The sequence below is a fragment of the Pipistrellus kuhlii genome, unplaced genomic scaffold, assembly GCF_014108245.1.
Source record: "Pipistrellus kuhlii isolate mPipKuh1 unplaced genomic scaffold, mPipKuh1.p scaffold_m20_p_10, whole genome shotgun sequence".
NCBI lineage: Eukaryota > Metazoa > Chordata > Mammalia > Chiroptera > Vespertilionidae > Pipistrellus > Pipistrellus kuhlii.
In genome coordinates, this window is record NW_023425405.1 from 48,234,930 (window position 1) to 48,251,143 (window position 16,214).

Genomic DNA, 16,214 nt, shown 5'->3' on the forward strand with positions numbered 1-16,214 from the left:
AGGCAAAACACTAATTATCATGTGTCCAATCAATACACATCTGAGAATATGCTAGCCACCAATGTGACACAGAAATGAATAACTTCCAAATATTTCATTTACTGAAATATTTTATTCCAAATATTTTATTCTACTGAAAAAAATAAACTGCAAGAAACCAATTTCAAAATTGTACGACTAGGTTTACTTATATTATTACTTTCATTCTTTTTTATTAGAAAACATTTGAAGCTGACTATTTATAGGTCTGATTATCTAAGTTTTACACAGAACAAGTTAACTCACCTGAGCACAACAAATAAATACAACTGAGATCGTCAACAAGAAAGCAGAGGAAACTATTACATCAACTGATCGCTGAGGACCTCGACGCTGGGGGGGAAAAGGGAAAACACTTTTAAATACAGTCACTAGTTAGCAGTCAATTTCATGCTTTCAATTAAGGTGCTATCCATCACTATAAGTTGATCATCCTATATAATAAAAGGCTAATACACAAATTGTCCCCTCGACTGGGAGTTTGACTGGGAGTTCAACCAGGGGGCGGGGCGGGCTGACCAGCCCTGCCCCTGTCACACCTCCCCCCCAACAACTCCCCGGCCAGCCTCACCCCTGATCTGATCAGCCAACCTCCGCGTCACCTCCCCCAGGCTGGCTGAACACCACCTGTCCATGAATTCATGCACCAGGCATCTAGTGACTTATAATATTGAAAATATACCTAATTCGCTAGGTGAATTTTTATTAAAGTGTTACTATTTTCTAAGGATTTGCAACACAGTGGAAATGGTGAATATACAGCCTAGAATTCTAAGCATAACTTCCAAACATTTCATTTTTTTCAAACACTATTCATTCAACAAATGTTTCTTCAGCACCTGCTCAGAATGAAGCACTGTGCTAGGGGGTAAGAAATACAGCAGAGAACAAAACAGACATAGTCCCTACCTTCATTAATAGGGTGTCAGGCATCAATTCCAAAAGCATAGATAATACGTTGTGATAATGATACGTTGTGATAAGTGCTACGAAGGAAAGGTATAGGATGCGTAGAGAAAATCGGTGGGAACTTTTATGTAAATATCACTTCCTTAGAGAGTTCTTTCCAGGCCCAACTGCCTCACCCCCAAATATAAGATCGCGTGGGCCTGGGAAGACTTCCCTAAGCGAGTGCTATTTACACCAAACTAAGATGGCACATGACAATGGTTTGGTGGAAGGAAGAGCACAGGACAGGAATGATCATAGTGTATTCAAAGAACTGAAGCAGTTTACAGTGGCTGGAATGTAGGAAGAAAGACAGTGAGACTATTGGCAAGAGCTGGGTCATGAAAGGCATTATAAGCCCTGAAGATTTTATTTTTTATCCTAAGAGCAATGGAGAATTTCAAAAAAATTTTAAGTATATGGTCAAATCTACATTTTTTAAAAGAGATCTCTGTTGGCAGAGGGAAGTATTAGAAGGAGGAAATCTGAATGCTGGAAGGCCAGTTAAGAGACAACTCCAGTAGCCCAAATTGTTTTCAGTTAAGGTAATGAAAAGGAATCAAATATAAGTAAATTAACTCAAGATACATTTTGGAAGTAGAATGGTGGAAACTGATGATAAACTGTAAGTTGGAAATGCAAGAGAAGAAAGTAAACTTCAAAGATAACTCATAGATCTGGGGTTAAATGCCACTGAAGTTAAACTCAGAAGGGTAGAGAATTTCATTTCATGGGTAGTGGATGGCACATGGTTAACATCCTATTTAATAAAAGAGAAATATGCAAATTGACCATCACTCCAACCAACAAGATGGCTGCCCCCAGGTGGACACAAGATGGCTGCCACAAGATGGCCAGCAGGGGAGGGCAGTTGGAAGGCACCAGGCCTGCAAGGGAGGGCAGTTGGGAGTGATCAGGCCTGCAGGGGAGGGCAGTTAGGGGTGACTAGGCCTGCAGGGGAGCAATTAGGCATCAATCAGGCTGGCAGGGGAGTAGGTATAGGGTGATCAGGATGGCAGGCAGAAGCGGTTAGGGGCAATCAGGAAGACAGGCAGGTGAGCAGTTGGGAGCCAGCAGTCCTGGATTGTGAGAGGGATGTCTGACTGCCCGTTTAGGTTAGGCCTGATCAATGGGCAGTCAGACATCCCTCTCAGGGTCCCATATTGGAGAGGGTGTAGGCTGGGCTGAGGGACAGGCCCCTAGTTAAATAAATGTTTGCTGAATAAAGTAATCAATGTAGAAAAAAATGTAATATCTATATAACATTGATAAAGGGAAATTTTGTGTGGCTTCTCACTAAGCCATGCAACAAAGACATATTCATCCTCTGTACCACAGAAATGTCAGTGACAAAAAAGAATCTTTGCAAATTTGTAACATTTTCCAATGGAGATTAAGTTAGTTAAATTTATCAAGTTAAATAAACAATATGAATATTTTAAAAAGAAATGAATATTTTAAAGAGAAAGCTAGATAAACAGTGCGAAAATTTTTTCTTTTATTGTTGCTTCAAAAAAAAGTGTTATGGGGGAAATAAGGGACATACATAATACTTTTAACAATAAAGATTTTTTTTAAAAGAGAACAAAATAAGAAGCATTAAAGATCTAGATATATTAGAGGATATTTAGTCTTTAGGTAATTCCATATATAATGAAATTCATTGCTATTTAATGCAACAAAGAAATAATCCTTAGTGTTTTTCTAACATTAATTCAGATGTTTCCCATTTCTCTCCGGATTTGTGTTTTTTATCTACTTCCATAAGTAGAAAGGTTATTTAACAAGATTAAAGGAAAGAACAGCATGAAAAGAATGGCTTTTATAGAATTATAAGCTTGTATTTTTAAATAGCAATAGGCCACTTTACAGAGGTGATCCTGATTACAGATATTTTAGAAACTCTTTTCTAAGCAGTGGGCTCCCTCTACTGGCTTGTGACACCATTTTAGGTAGAAACAAAATCTTTAATCTCATTTTTGAATGAGTAGAAGTTGGTGAAATTTATGAACAAAGATAAATTAAGGACAACTTGATCTTTAATCATCTACCTCAAATACATTTAAGCCTTTTAGACTTTAGGTGTTTTCCTATAAAGAACCAGTTAAATATTTATTTTGGATTTCTGCAAATGGAGCATAAAGAACACACAGCACTATGTAAGTACTTGTGTGAGTACACATCAAGACATACCTACATATTGACAAGAAAAGGGAATTTTTGTTTTAAGAGTATTTTTGTCACTACCATTCTACCTTAAGATAGGACCGAAGAGATAGCCACATTTTTATATTTTGTACTTTCTTCAACCGGAAATGAGGAACCTCAGATTTTCGAGCCCTCCTTGCCGATGTTAAATGTCCAAAAAGCTTTGCAAAAAGTAAGCGCTAAAAAAGACAAAAGGCAAGCATTAATTTTCCAGTATATTACCACGAAAAAACAAAAATCAACAAAATATCGACTGCTAGAATTTTATTTAGTTAAATACTATAAAAACAAAATGAGAAAAGAATTAGCAGCTCAGAATGATTTAATGAGATACTAAAATACTTCAAGAATACTTTGAATATTAGGGGAAAGATAAAATGTTCTCTATTCAGAAATCTACTGTATACTCACCTGTTTATAAGTTCTTTCTGCTACACAGAGCAAAAAAAAGAAAATCCACACAAGAGACACACGAACCACAAAACTTATAAAAACCATAGAAAGAACTATGATATCTTCATTAGAACCGAATGCAATTGAGTAAAGTTCAGAAGCCGAATGTGCAGTGAGTTGTTCCAAGTCTGTAGCTTGGGAGAGTCGAAAAACAAATGGAGTTAAACCCAGGATTAGAGAGATTGCATTTCCAAAAATCTGGTATCCTATTCCTGGTATATGGCTATTCACCTTTATAAGAGAAAAAAGAAAAAGAAAAAAAAAACAAACTTATACAAATTTTACCTACAGTAAAATGAATTTCTGTTAGGCATAATTTTATTTATAGCAATATAAAATCAGTTTCTTAAAATGTATTAGTTTTACTACACGAATAATAAAAATTAAATTTACTCAAAGTTGAAGAGCCTATAATGTGTAAAAAGTAAATCGTTATTTCTTCAGTTTTCAAAAACAGTTCATTATCAGATCCCTAATTCACTAAGTAGATACAAAGAGGATTAACTATCTTGGACTTACCTAGATCTTTAAAAAAATTCTATGTATCTCATAATTTCAAAAATTAGAAATATCCAAATACTGCAATATTAAAAAGAATGAGATCTCACATCAACTTAAATTTAGTTCATTAAAGATAAAAAAATCTAGAATTATATTTAATTATTCAATAAATTTGTGATTTGTGTTTTCTTCAAAGAACTCTATACAAATGGATGTATCTTTAAATTCTAAAACCATTTAGAAGAGAGAAAATGTTAAAGGGGGGACAATTAAATAAGAAAAGGGAAAAGATGGTAGGGTAATTATAAAAAAGGAAACTAATATTTAAATAATGGAAAATATAAGAATGATAGAACTGGGAGAAACCTTAAATATCACCTAGCTAACTTTTTATCATTCTATAACCTGCTAGCTCACAGATAGTTAAGATATAGAACAATAACTAGAGACTCCTTGTCAATAGCTTTTCATTGCTCACACTGAGACATGAAAGAGGAAGTGCCGTATTTTTCGGACCATAAGACGCACCGGACCATAAGACGCACCAGTTTTTAGAGAAGGGAAATGAAGAAAAAAAGATTCTGAAACAAATAGTGTCCTGAAATATTTTATGTGCATTAAAACCCAACATCACAGACATAAACACATGTAATCAACCCTAAGTAAACAGCAGCATTTAGAACCATTTTAGAGCCGGGCAAGCACACACAGACCACACAGAGCCGGGCAAGTAAAAAAACTTTTTTTTTAAAGTATATGTGTAGGCTATATTTGGACCATAAGACGCAGGGACCTTTCCCCCCCACTTCTGGGGGGAAAAAAGTGTGTCTTATGGTCCGAAAAATACGGTAGATCAATTTCTATACCCAGTTATTTTAATTCCTGTCCTACATGAAGTGTGTAAAACAGTTCTAGCATACCAATATACAAGAAATTAGAGCTGCAAGTTAAATCATGACTAGATGTTCAGAAGAATCGGGTAAAACTTTAAAGGAGCTATGATCTGATTTTTTTTAAAAGTAAAATTAAAATCCACAGTATTCTCATCTAACTCTACTTCCAGCTACTCAAGATGTTTACACCTCGCTGCATTACTTCTATACATTTAATTAGGCAAGGAAATATCAACACAAATCTTCTGTTTGAATTATTTAATGTTCTGGGTACTAATAAATAAATGAGCAAAGGGGGGTGATAAAGAAAAATATTCATCAAAACTATATATATATCAAGCAGCTCTTCAATTTGATCCATTGAAAGCAAAAGAAAGAATAATATAAAAGAAGAAAATTTTAGATTGTATCTATTCTTGGTTGCAAGAATGAAAACAAAAAAAGATGAGTGATATCACTTTAAATCAATGACAAAGTAAATACAAATAACTTTTTTTCAGGTTGAAGAGTGAGGTGAGTAGGTTATAAATATAACATTCCAGTAATTAATACTAGGGCCTCATGCACAGATTCATGCACCAGTGGGGTCCCTCGGCCTGGCCTGCACCCTCTTACAATTTAGGACCCCTCAGGGGATGTCAGAGAGCCGATTTCAGCCCTATCCCTTCAGGCCAGGCAGAGGGACCCCACCAGTGCACGATTGGGGCCAGGGAGAGACAGGGGGAAGGCTCCAGGGCTGGCCCATATCAACCATCCCAATTGGGGCTGATTGGGACCGGCCAGGGAGGGTCTGCAGGAGGGCTTCAGGGTGGGTGAGCTTCAGGGCGTGTCTGGCCAGTCTCGCCCAGTCCTGATCGACCAGACCCCAACAGCAAGCTAACCTGCTGGTTGGAGCATCTGCCACCTGGTGGTCAGTGCACATCACAGCAACTGGTCGAACAGTTGAACGGTTGGACACTTAGCATATTAGGCTTTTATTATATAGAATATTAATAATCACTGTTTTATCTTTGAACTAAAAGAATAACATTTTAAAACTTACTCTGTTCATGATCATCCCACTGATTTCAAGTACAGACATATCTGCTTTCTTACAGTCATTGCCTTCCCATACTATAGCACTTATTTTTTCTAATCCTGGGTGGGAACTGTGGAGCCAGGGCAAATGACTCTATAAAAAAACAAAAAGAAATTGGTAAATACGGTTATCCCATTTCATAAATAAGACACATATACACACACATATATATATGTATGTATATCTATATTATAAAAGGCCTGTGCCCTAACGCCGTAACGACCAAAGACCAGCTTGGGTGGGCGAGGCAAATTTATATGAACATCCGCGTTGAATAAGAGTTTTTTCTTCACATTCTTGCCAACATTGAAATTGATCAACTAAAAATTTTTAGACAATTTGATCAATATGAAATTGTATCTCATTGTTCTACTTTACATTTCCCTAATTACTAATAAGGCTGACTAATTTTACTTTTAACAATATTTATGGCTTAATTTGTAGCCCAAAGTTTTATATTTTAAGATATTCAAATTTGTCAATCCTCTATTGTTTGAGAGAGAGAGAGAGAGAGCATGAGCAAGTGGGAGAAACATCGAACAGTTGCCTCCCCTAAGGGCCCTGACCCAGAATCGAACCCACAATCCTTTGATGTACAGGACGGCAGTCCAACCAACAGAGCCACATTGGCCAGGACAATCCCTTATTTTTAGATGTTTGCTTGTGCTTTTTGTATCTCGTTTAAAAAATTCTTCTCATAATTGAGGAAACAAAGGATTTTCTCCTATAATTTCTTTTAAGTATTTTAAAGTTTTCCTTTTTTTCACACTTAGGAACTATCTGGAATACATTTTTATGTATGGATAATCACTTGATCCACAAGCACATACTAAGTAATCTATGCTTTTCCAGTGATTTGGAATACCACTTATGCCATATATTAGGGATCCAGATAAGCATATGTCTACTTTTGGGTTTTCTATTCTGACCCATTGGTCTATTATTCTGTTTCGGGCTGCTTTAACAAGATAGATTGGATGGCGTAGAAACAGAAATCTATTTCTCATAGTTCTAGAGGCTACAAAGTCCAAAATCAAGGTGCCAACAGACTCAATGTCTGGTGAGATTCCCACTTTCTGGTTTAGAGAATGCCCTCTTTTTACGGGCACTAATGATAATCATGAGAGCTCCACCCTCATGCCTAATTACCTCCCAGAGGCCCACCTCCAAATGCGGTCATATTTTGGTGGGACACTTTCAGTCTATAGCATATACCTATACCATACTACCTTAATTACTATATTTTAAAAAATACATTTTTATATCCAATATGGAAAGTTCCTGTAGTTCTTCAAAACTGCTTCTGCTATGATGTTTTGTTCTTTAATGTGAACTTTAAATCTGTCTTAGACTCTAAGTCTAACTGAAAACAGAGACATATAAACATACTGTAGAATTTTAATAGAAAAAGCAGTGTGATGGACACCACTTGTTCCTGCTTTTAATAAAAATGCTCCTAAAATTTCAATATTAAAGGTTCTTTGATATATATATATATATATATATATATATATATATATATCTTTTATCATAATGTTTTTTGATAGCTACCTTTTATCAGATTAAGGAAGTTTCCTTCTACCTCTAGTTTTCTAAGTTTATTTGTTGGTTTCATTGTTAGGATTTCATGAGGACTTGGATAAGAGAGAGAAGAAAGTAAGAACAGTGAGGATTTTAAATGACTAACCGGTTTCTATACAGTGAACATATGAATGAAGATTTTGAATGCCATAAGAAAAATAAATTTATGAAGAAAGGTGGTGTACTTGGTTAAAGCTGAGGCAATGGTGTAACATTCAAATGAAGATGTCCCATAGACATGTGTTGTCCAATACAGTACACCCTACTCACATGTGGCTACTGGGCACTTGAAATGTGACTGGTCCAAATCAGATGTACTGTAATAGGTTTTGAAGACATTTTGTATTAAAAATATATACTGAGTGGCCAGATTATGATGATCTCTAAACACATAATAATTTGGCCACTCAGTGTATTTGTATCTCAAATGGGTACCAAAAGTATTCTAGACTTTTGCTGGAGATCAACCACTTATTTGTCCTGAGCTTTCTCTAAGCCAGTGCAAAGGGAAAAACTGATCAGGTGCACGATTTATAGTATCTTTGAAATCAAGTAAATGAGGTACTCAAGAGAAGTTCACTGAGTGGCCAGAGATCATAATAATCTGGCCACTCAGTGTATATTATTTCATTATTTTTCATATTAGTTATATGTTGAAGTCATATTTTGAATATAGGGTAAAAGAAAAGATACTAAAATTAATTTCACCTTTTAAAAAATTTTAAAGCAGCTACCAGAAATTTTTAAATTACATAGGTGACTCTCATTATATTTCTATTCAACAGCACTATTATAGGCACTTGGAGATACAAATCTGATATTTATGAAATATAGCTCTGTGAATTACAATCTTACACTGGAGTTAAAATCACAGGTATAAATAAATCTGACCATGAAGTCTGTTGAGTGAGAAAAACACTATTGCATTTAAAATACAAGTTGACTTATAAAAATCCATTTACCAACAACTTTTCAGAAACATATGTGTGCAAGGTCAGAAACATAACCATAACATAAAGGATGAGATTCTATGTTCCAATGAATCCAGACTACTGCTCACATTAAAAATTTTTTTTTTTACCAGAATATTTTAATTAAATGTAAGCTCTTTCTTCACCTCTGTAAAATTTGTACATTCAAAGGAGAAAAGCCTGTAGAAACCATCAGTGGCTTAAATTATCTACTACTATAAATTAAAATCATCCTAGAGACTTAAGGGACAAATTAGCCCATGACAACTGGAAACCGACCTGGTGAAAAGGATCATCTCTATATTCTTTTTTCACACATGGATTAACTTGAGGATTTTCCACATCGGTCTCACTGGTACAAGATGATCGGCATTCTGCACAGTGTAACAAGTCTTCCCATAATACATCTTCTGTTTCAGATTCTGGCCTTGTGCTCTCAGAATCCTGTCTGGAACTTGAACAGCGAGAGCTGCAACTAGTACCCGATTTGGGGGCATCCTGAAATCAAGATATTCTTTGACATTAATACAATTTATGTATCCTTTCCAATTCAAAGGATTCTATTAGAACCACATATTGTTACTTTTTGCTAAAACAATAAACACACTGTCAAATAACAGTGAAACAGCAAAATATTAAAAATACATATTAATTTTTAAGGAGTAACAAAATTTCCTCATATCAAAACTTATTTCACATTTCAGCTCAAGAGTTAGTTTGCATACAAAGATTATGACTTCTTTCTCTTTGTATTTATTTATTGTCTAAAGTTTTATATATCCCCCCCCCCCCCTCCCACCTTGACATCCCTTCACCAATGACTTCTTTATCTTAAACTTTATACAAAGTTGAAACTTCAGGCAGGCAAAGACTAGTCTACAATCACATGGACTGCATAGTCACCCACTTTAATTGATGGTTTAATGGAGTTTTCTTACTTAGTCTATTTTAGCAACAATTGATTTAATGTATCTATTGTCTTAGTTTCTCAAAACAACAAGTTCAATAAATTGATAAAATGAATAAATAATCATAAATTATCTCAAACACATGAATAGCTACAAAGTGCCAATTCATGTGTTTGAGATAATCTGATATGAAAGTGAAAAACTAAAAGAAGTTATTAAATAATTCCTAATAAATTTACTATTTTCTTAGTAAGTAAATAACATACAAAATAGTTTTGAGTAAAATTTTAATTTAAATAAATTCAAAATAATTTTTACTGAGTAAAGAATAACAGCCATCCTTATAGCAAAGTGTGATGAAATTTTTAGATTTGATTTTAGTTATCCTGGCACTAAGATTTAATTCTTCCTTTAAAATGTTTTATATTTATTTTTCTATGCTATCACCAAATATCGTTCATTCTTCGTTTGCTATAAGCGCCCCCTACTTGATCCCTACCCAAAAGGCCTTCCCTCTTTCCAGGTTAATCTTCCAAAAGTACAACTGTTCTTTCACTCCTCTGACCAAAATCCTTCTGTGGCTTTCCACTGCTGTTCTCCTGGATAAAGTTCAAGTTCCGTCACCTACCACGCTCTCTTCAAACGGCTATTTTTGGACCTTGTTTTCCATTTCCCAGTACACAGCCTTCTCTTGCAGTGACAATGGGCTATTCCTTAACTCCTAAACACAATTTGTTCGTGGCCACTCTAGCCTCTCAGTATATTCCCACCTCTCATTATAAATCCTTCTCTCCTTTAGAGCCCACTCAGCAAAGTGTCAGGAAATTACCATCTCTACCCCTTTCCAGCTGCTTACCTTAGAGACTATAGGGACAAATCAGCCCACGACAATGGGAAATAAAACTACCTACCTTAAAGAGATATTAAAAGTTAAATAGCACTATAGTTTTTAATACAAACCTGTACAAAGCAGAGGTTCAACAAATGTTAGTTTAAACTCTTCTATTTAGAGTGAATACTTTGTCCCTGAAATGAGTTATTTTATTTATTTGACAATAAATTTTGTCTTGCTATCTAACATCTACATTATCTGTGTTAGTTAAATGTTCATATATTTCATATATATTCAAATAAATCATAACTCTCAAGTATACTGTAAGTCTACCAAAGACAAAAACCATCTTTACCACAGGTAACATAATATCTTGAATGAGTAAGTTATATTATTGATAATTGACTTGTGTATATTACAATGGGGCACCATGGATATTTAGTGTGTGATAGATAGAGCATTTGTAGCAGGGTTGTTTGAGAGGAAAGTAAAAAAAAAAAAATTTTTTAAGAATTGAATAGAAAAACAAATAAAAAAATAAAGAGAAAACAAAATTACAGAAAAAGGGTAAAAATCAGTCTGCTTTTTTTTTTTTTACTCCAAAAATATTTCAGGTTCACTGTCAAGAAGAATACTTGAAACATAAGTAGTTTTCATCATAACAATTTTCATTAGATAACAAGGACAAGTAATAAGCAACCAGTAATTAATTGCTAATTTAAATTTTTTTTCATAAAACTAGCTTATTATCTATCACTAATTCTGATGCAGATTTGCTGTTCAGATATAGAAAAAAGTATCAGAATAAAGGGCAAATGTTTAACTGAAACTAATAGGTAATTTCCAGGAATAATACCTATAATTCCTGATAAAAGTATTTTGTCAAATACTGATTAATAAATAGGACATTTTATAAATGCATAATATAAAAATTATTGCCTAGAATTGCTTATATTTTAAACACTATTTTATCTGCAATATTTAAGTGATTAATGGCCACTGAATTTCATTACAAATTGCTGATTACAGACTAAAAATAGGTAATTTTAGAATTGAGGAAAAACAGCTCAACTTAATAGCTCATTTAATTTGATTCACTCTGCTTATTTCAAATCTTTAGATAGCTAAATCAGCATATAGTCAAATGAAGAGAGGATTATTTATTTAAAAGGAATAAGTATTTATAATATGAATGCTTTGTATCAAGCAATTATACATAATCTTATTTAACCCTAACAATCTGATGAGGCTGCTCTCCTTCTCTCCCCCCCGGATTATACAGGCAGAAACTGAGACTCAGAGAAGTTAAATACTTTTTCCAAAGTCATTTAAATAGTTTGATTCCAACCCTATAGTTTCTGCATTGTGCTTTCCATCAAATGCATTTATTAGATGGAATAAATTATGAGAATCTTATCTACAATAGGAAAGAAAAATTAAAAGATACTTGTAGAGTTAACAAAGCAGGACAGAAAAGAAAATAAGTCAAATGCTTAAATGAAGCTATCAATTCCCTAGGAAACCTTCTACATTCCAGATAATCAAGTAATCCATCATCTTCCCAACAGGTGACTGAAAGAAGCCAACCAGATACAGTATATCACAGAAAACGGTAAGAAAGTGGGGGAGTATGGAAAGAGGGGTTAAGTTCACACTGAATGACAGATCACCACCACATTCCCAACCCCTTTGGTACCAATACCATGGCAGCCTAATCTAGTATCGGCTCTCCAATGGACCAAAGACTGGATAACTTTTCTTGAAAACAAAATGCCCCTGAGGAGAATCAAGTTGGTGGCATAGGTAAACATGGGTACTTGATGCCTTCCATAACATCAAAATTACAACTAAAATATAGAACCACCATCATTCAGAACCACCTAAAATCTGGCTGAATTGAAGTCCTACAATTAGAGATGTACAGAAAATACATTGAAACTGGTAGAAGGGGCGGAGACATAGAACCACACCTATGTGTGGTATGTTTTTCAATTGGGAGGAATATCTCCACTGTGGAGGCCTCCTTTGAGAAGCAATTAATTAATGTGCCTTGAAGGGAGATAATAAAATGTTCTTAGTTCTTTAGAATAAAAACTAAAAATACAGTTGAATGAAATTCTTTTACTATTTAAAGAGCTTCAAGAGATGTGATAACTTCGAGAAATGTGATAAATTAGAAAAGGGTTTAGAAAAACAAACAATAAAGAAAAACAGAAAAAATGAGAGAAAAAAAAGATTGAATTTAATAGTACGGGCAACGTAATAACTGGTGACAAGAACATAAAGAAAGTCACTTAAGATAATAACTTTGAAATAATCAATTAGTCATAAAGACATTCAAATTGTGGGAAAGACTAACCCAGGAGTTCACAGATTGTCTCTCCAGGATGGACTTCTTTAAAGGTGAACAATGAACTGAATGTGTGAATCTTCAGAGAAAATATACAAAATGAGTACAAATGCATGGCTACTTATCATATATGCAACACATAAATCTAAAACTGCTACTCTATAAATCCAGAATATATAACAATAAGATATTGATACTGAGGGGAAATATGTTCTTTTAATAATTATTGTTAATTGTTAAAAGAAGTTGTAAATAAGTAACATATATTAAAAAAAAAAAAAAGGTATGGCCCTAGCCGATTTAGCTCAGTGGACAGAGCGTCGGCCAGCAGATTGAAGGGTCCCAGGTTTAATTCTGGCCAAGGGCACATGCTCAAATTGCGAGCTCAATTCCCAGTAGGGGGCGTACAGGGAGCAGCCAATCAATGATTTTCTATCATCATTGATGTTTCTCTCTCCCTCTCTTTCTCTCTCCCCCTTCCTTTCTGAAATCAATAAAAGAATATATATATTTTAAAGATATGTATGGATACATGTAAAGCCAAAGTATATACCTCATTAGGGTAATGTTTCTTATAATGGTGTGACTTTCTATTCCGAAGAATGCTCTCAGAAGTCCTGTCCACATTACGGCGTAATGGGTATCCCGTTTCAGGTCCTTCCTCGCTGGAGACTTCATCAGAAACATTTGTTATTGTCCTTTGGGTATCCTAAAATGGGAGTACACAAAGAGGATTATGGTAATTTCTAACTTAATTTGCAGTTTTGAAAGTGTAAAACTTTCAATTATATATACATATGCACATATAGCTTTAAATACCTTCAAACCACTGAAAGTGACTTGTGCTACTTAGTTTTCTGAAAAGATATCTTAAATCAGTGACTATCCTGGCACTTTATCTACATATAAATTTGTAAGACACATCCAGATTTCACTGTGCTTTCTTCACCTCTCTAGTTGTGGAACTTCCACTCAGTCACCTTTCCCGAAATTCTGGGTGGTAATTGTTCTGCCTGTTAGATATGGTTGTATAGAGGCAGCAAGTATATGTGTGTTTATGTATGACACCATCTTGGTTCTCTCAAGAATTTTTTTTATTTTTATTTTTATTTTATTTTATTGATTTTGTACAGAGAGGAAGGGAGAGAGATAGAGAGTTAGAAACATCGATGAGAGAGAGCCATCGATCAGCTGCCTCCTGCACACCCCCTACTGGGGATGTGCCCGCAACCAAGGTACATGCCCTTGACCGGAATTGAACCCGGGACCCTTCAGTCCCCAAGCCGACGCTCTATCCATTGAGCCAAACCGGTTTCGGCTCAAGAATTTTTTTATAACTAACAACAAATGTGCTGACACCAATGCTAATAAAGGTAGGAAAATAAGGTAGTATTTTCTTATGGAAAATCAGGTTTCTAGTTTAGTTTCTAGAATAACTTAATGTTCAGTTTAAAACAAATTCTTATATACATGGAAATGGGGCAAGTAAAGCTAAGGTTTAATAAGAATCAACTATGAAATTATTCAAGTGCTTTAACATTTTGAAAATATTTGAGTCATTAATCAATTTAAGAAGGCAATAATTATATTGACAATGAAGTTTATTCATATTACTTTAACTAATTTTCAGCTTCAACGGTGTGATTTTTAAAGGCTCAGAGAATAAATTCGGGAGAAAAAAAATATAGTTCAAAAAATATAGTCCATTAGCTAATGCAAAACCACACAAGCAAATTATTTTTTAAAAATCACACTTACTTTACTGGGAATGTTCCTCAGTGTTCCCTTGTTCCAGGTTGTCTCTTCTGATCGAATAGTTTCACATTGAGGTTCATGGCTTTGTATTTCACCTTCACTGGTTTTAACAGTCTTTTTCCCATCAAGGGATACATAGCCATTGTCAGTCTCAGTTGATTTATCAATTGAATTCTTTGTTTTCTTTGATCTAAAAAAAAAAAAAAAAAATTCAGAAGCATGTTAAATGGACTTACCTTATTTTGGATGGTTACTGATAGAAATTATGATCTGTTAATAATAAAATCCAGTAGTTACTTCTCAGAATTTTAAAGCCCACCTCATTTTTACAACAGATAATTTAGAAATATAGTATCCATCATATAAAATAAAAGTGTAGCCAAGACCGGTTTGGCTCAATGGATAGAGCGTCGGCTTGGGGACTGAAGGGTCCCGGGTTTGATTCCGGTCAAGGGCATGTACCTTGGTTGCGGGCATATCCCCAGTAGGGGGTGTGCAAGAGGCAGCTGATCGATGACTCTCTCTCATCGATGTTTCTAACTCTCTATCTCTCTCCCTTCCTCTCTGTACAAAATCAATAAAATATATTAAAAAAATAAATAAATAAAAAATAAAAGTGTATATCAGTGTCATAGTTCAGCTTATTTTATAGGTTCTGAGGTCTTACAAATAACAATTCTAAGAGACATGGCTTAGCTTATCAAACAATTCTTGGTCAAAATTACCTGGTCTTTGAGCAAAATCTAGGATAAAAACTTTGTCCATTTTATTATGATTAATAATGTTTTTAAAGTTTTATTTTAAAAAATATATCAGTAATTATCAGGTTAAGTTGCAGTTAGTGGTTTAAATCAGTTTTAACATTCACATTTACCCAAATATTTTCCCATTAGTATATATACATAAATATCTTGGATAAATTTTTTTTAATACACAATGGAGATATAGAACCTTTGTTTCGTAAATATATATAAAAAAGGAAAAACTTTATATAAGGTTCTAAATAATGAAAGAAGTAGAAATAAAGAACACAAAATAATAAAGAAGTAACCTCTTTCACCCACTGAAATATTCTGAAAAAATATCAGTAACCGTGTAGCTACAACTGAGGTTCTTTATTTAGGAATTAAAATTTTCTCAGTATGTAAGATACGATATAGAAAATAATAAACAAGACATTTTTGATTAATAGGCAAACGCTTGAAGAGTCTCTAGTGGGTGAAATAATCGCTATCTAAAGGTAATGGTTAGTAGAAATATAATGTAAGTCCAACACAAAATTAGAATGTGTTCAGTGTAGATTAACTTTATCATAGAACATTATTAAAAGCAATTATATTTAATTACATTTAAATAAACCCCCTTGAATTTTCTCCAGAGTATCACTTCTGCAAGAAAGAAACTAATATATTGCCTTCACGTGGGTCAACAACAAGTTTTTTTAATGCACCAAAAAAAAAATATTTTTGACACTACAGTTACTCAGTGTTATTAGAACTCTCCTATTTGGAATGGTAAATTTGGAAATAAGGAATTAGAAGTATAAAAAGGTCTAAATGATTTATTTAAGAGGCAAACATAGCACTAGATTATAGACCTTCTAACTATGAGGCTAATTTAATTCTCCATATTACCTCCAACTACACTCTTTGGGAAACTTCCTGTTAGGATTTCTTATTAATACACTCATCAAAGCC

At 34.1% G+C, this 16,214-nt stretch overlaps 1 protein-coding gene across 7 annotated transcripts in view; it reads right to left on the reverse strand.

Annotated features, from left to right (window-relative positions):
• PHTF2 (putative homeodomain transcription factor 2) overlaps window positions 1-16,214 on the reverse strand; it is a 68,234-nt gene that overhangs the window by 11,467 nt on the left and 40,553 nt on the right. For 5 of the 7 annotated variants that reach the window (XM_036429621.2, XM_036429619.2, XM_036429628.2 and 2 more), the window contains 7 exons: window positions 14,521-14,707; window positions 13,316-13,471; window positions 8,952-9,170; window positions 6,085-6,213; window positions 3,607-3,879; window positions 3,243-3,374; window positions 286-372 (listed from right to left, as the gene is read on the reverse strand). In XM_036429621.2, the coding sequence (XP_036285514.1) occupies window positions 286-372; window positions 3,243-3,374; window positions 3,607-3,879; window positions 6,085-6,213; window positions 8,952-9,170; window positions 13,316-13,471; window positions 14,521-14,707 (1,183 nt within the window). The remainder of the gene's footprint in view (window positions 1-285; window positions 373-3,242; window positions 3,375-3,606; window positions 3,880-6,084; window positions 6,214-8,951; window positions 9,171-13,315; window positions 13,472-14,520; window positions 14,708-16,214) is intronic. The other 2 variants (XM_036429622.2, XM_045578509.1) reach the window with 2 other exon arrangements.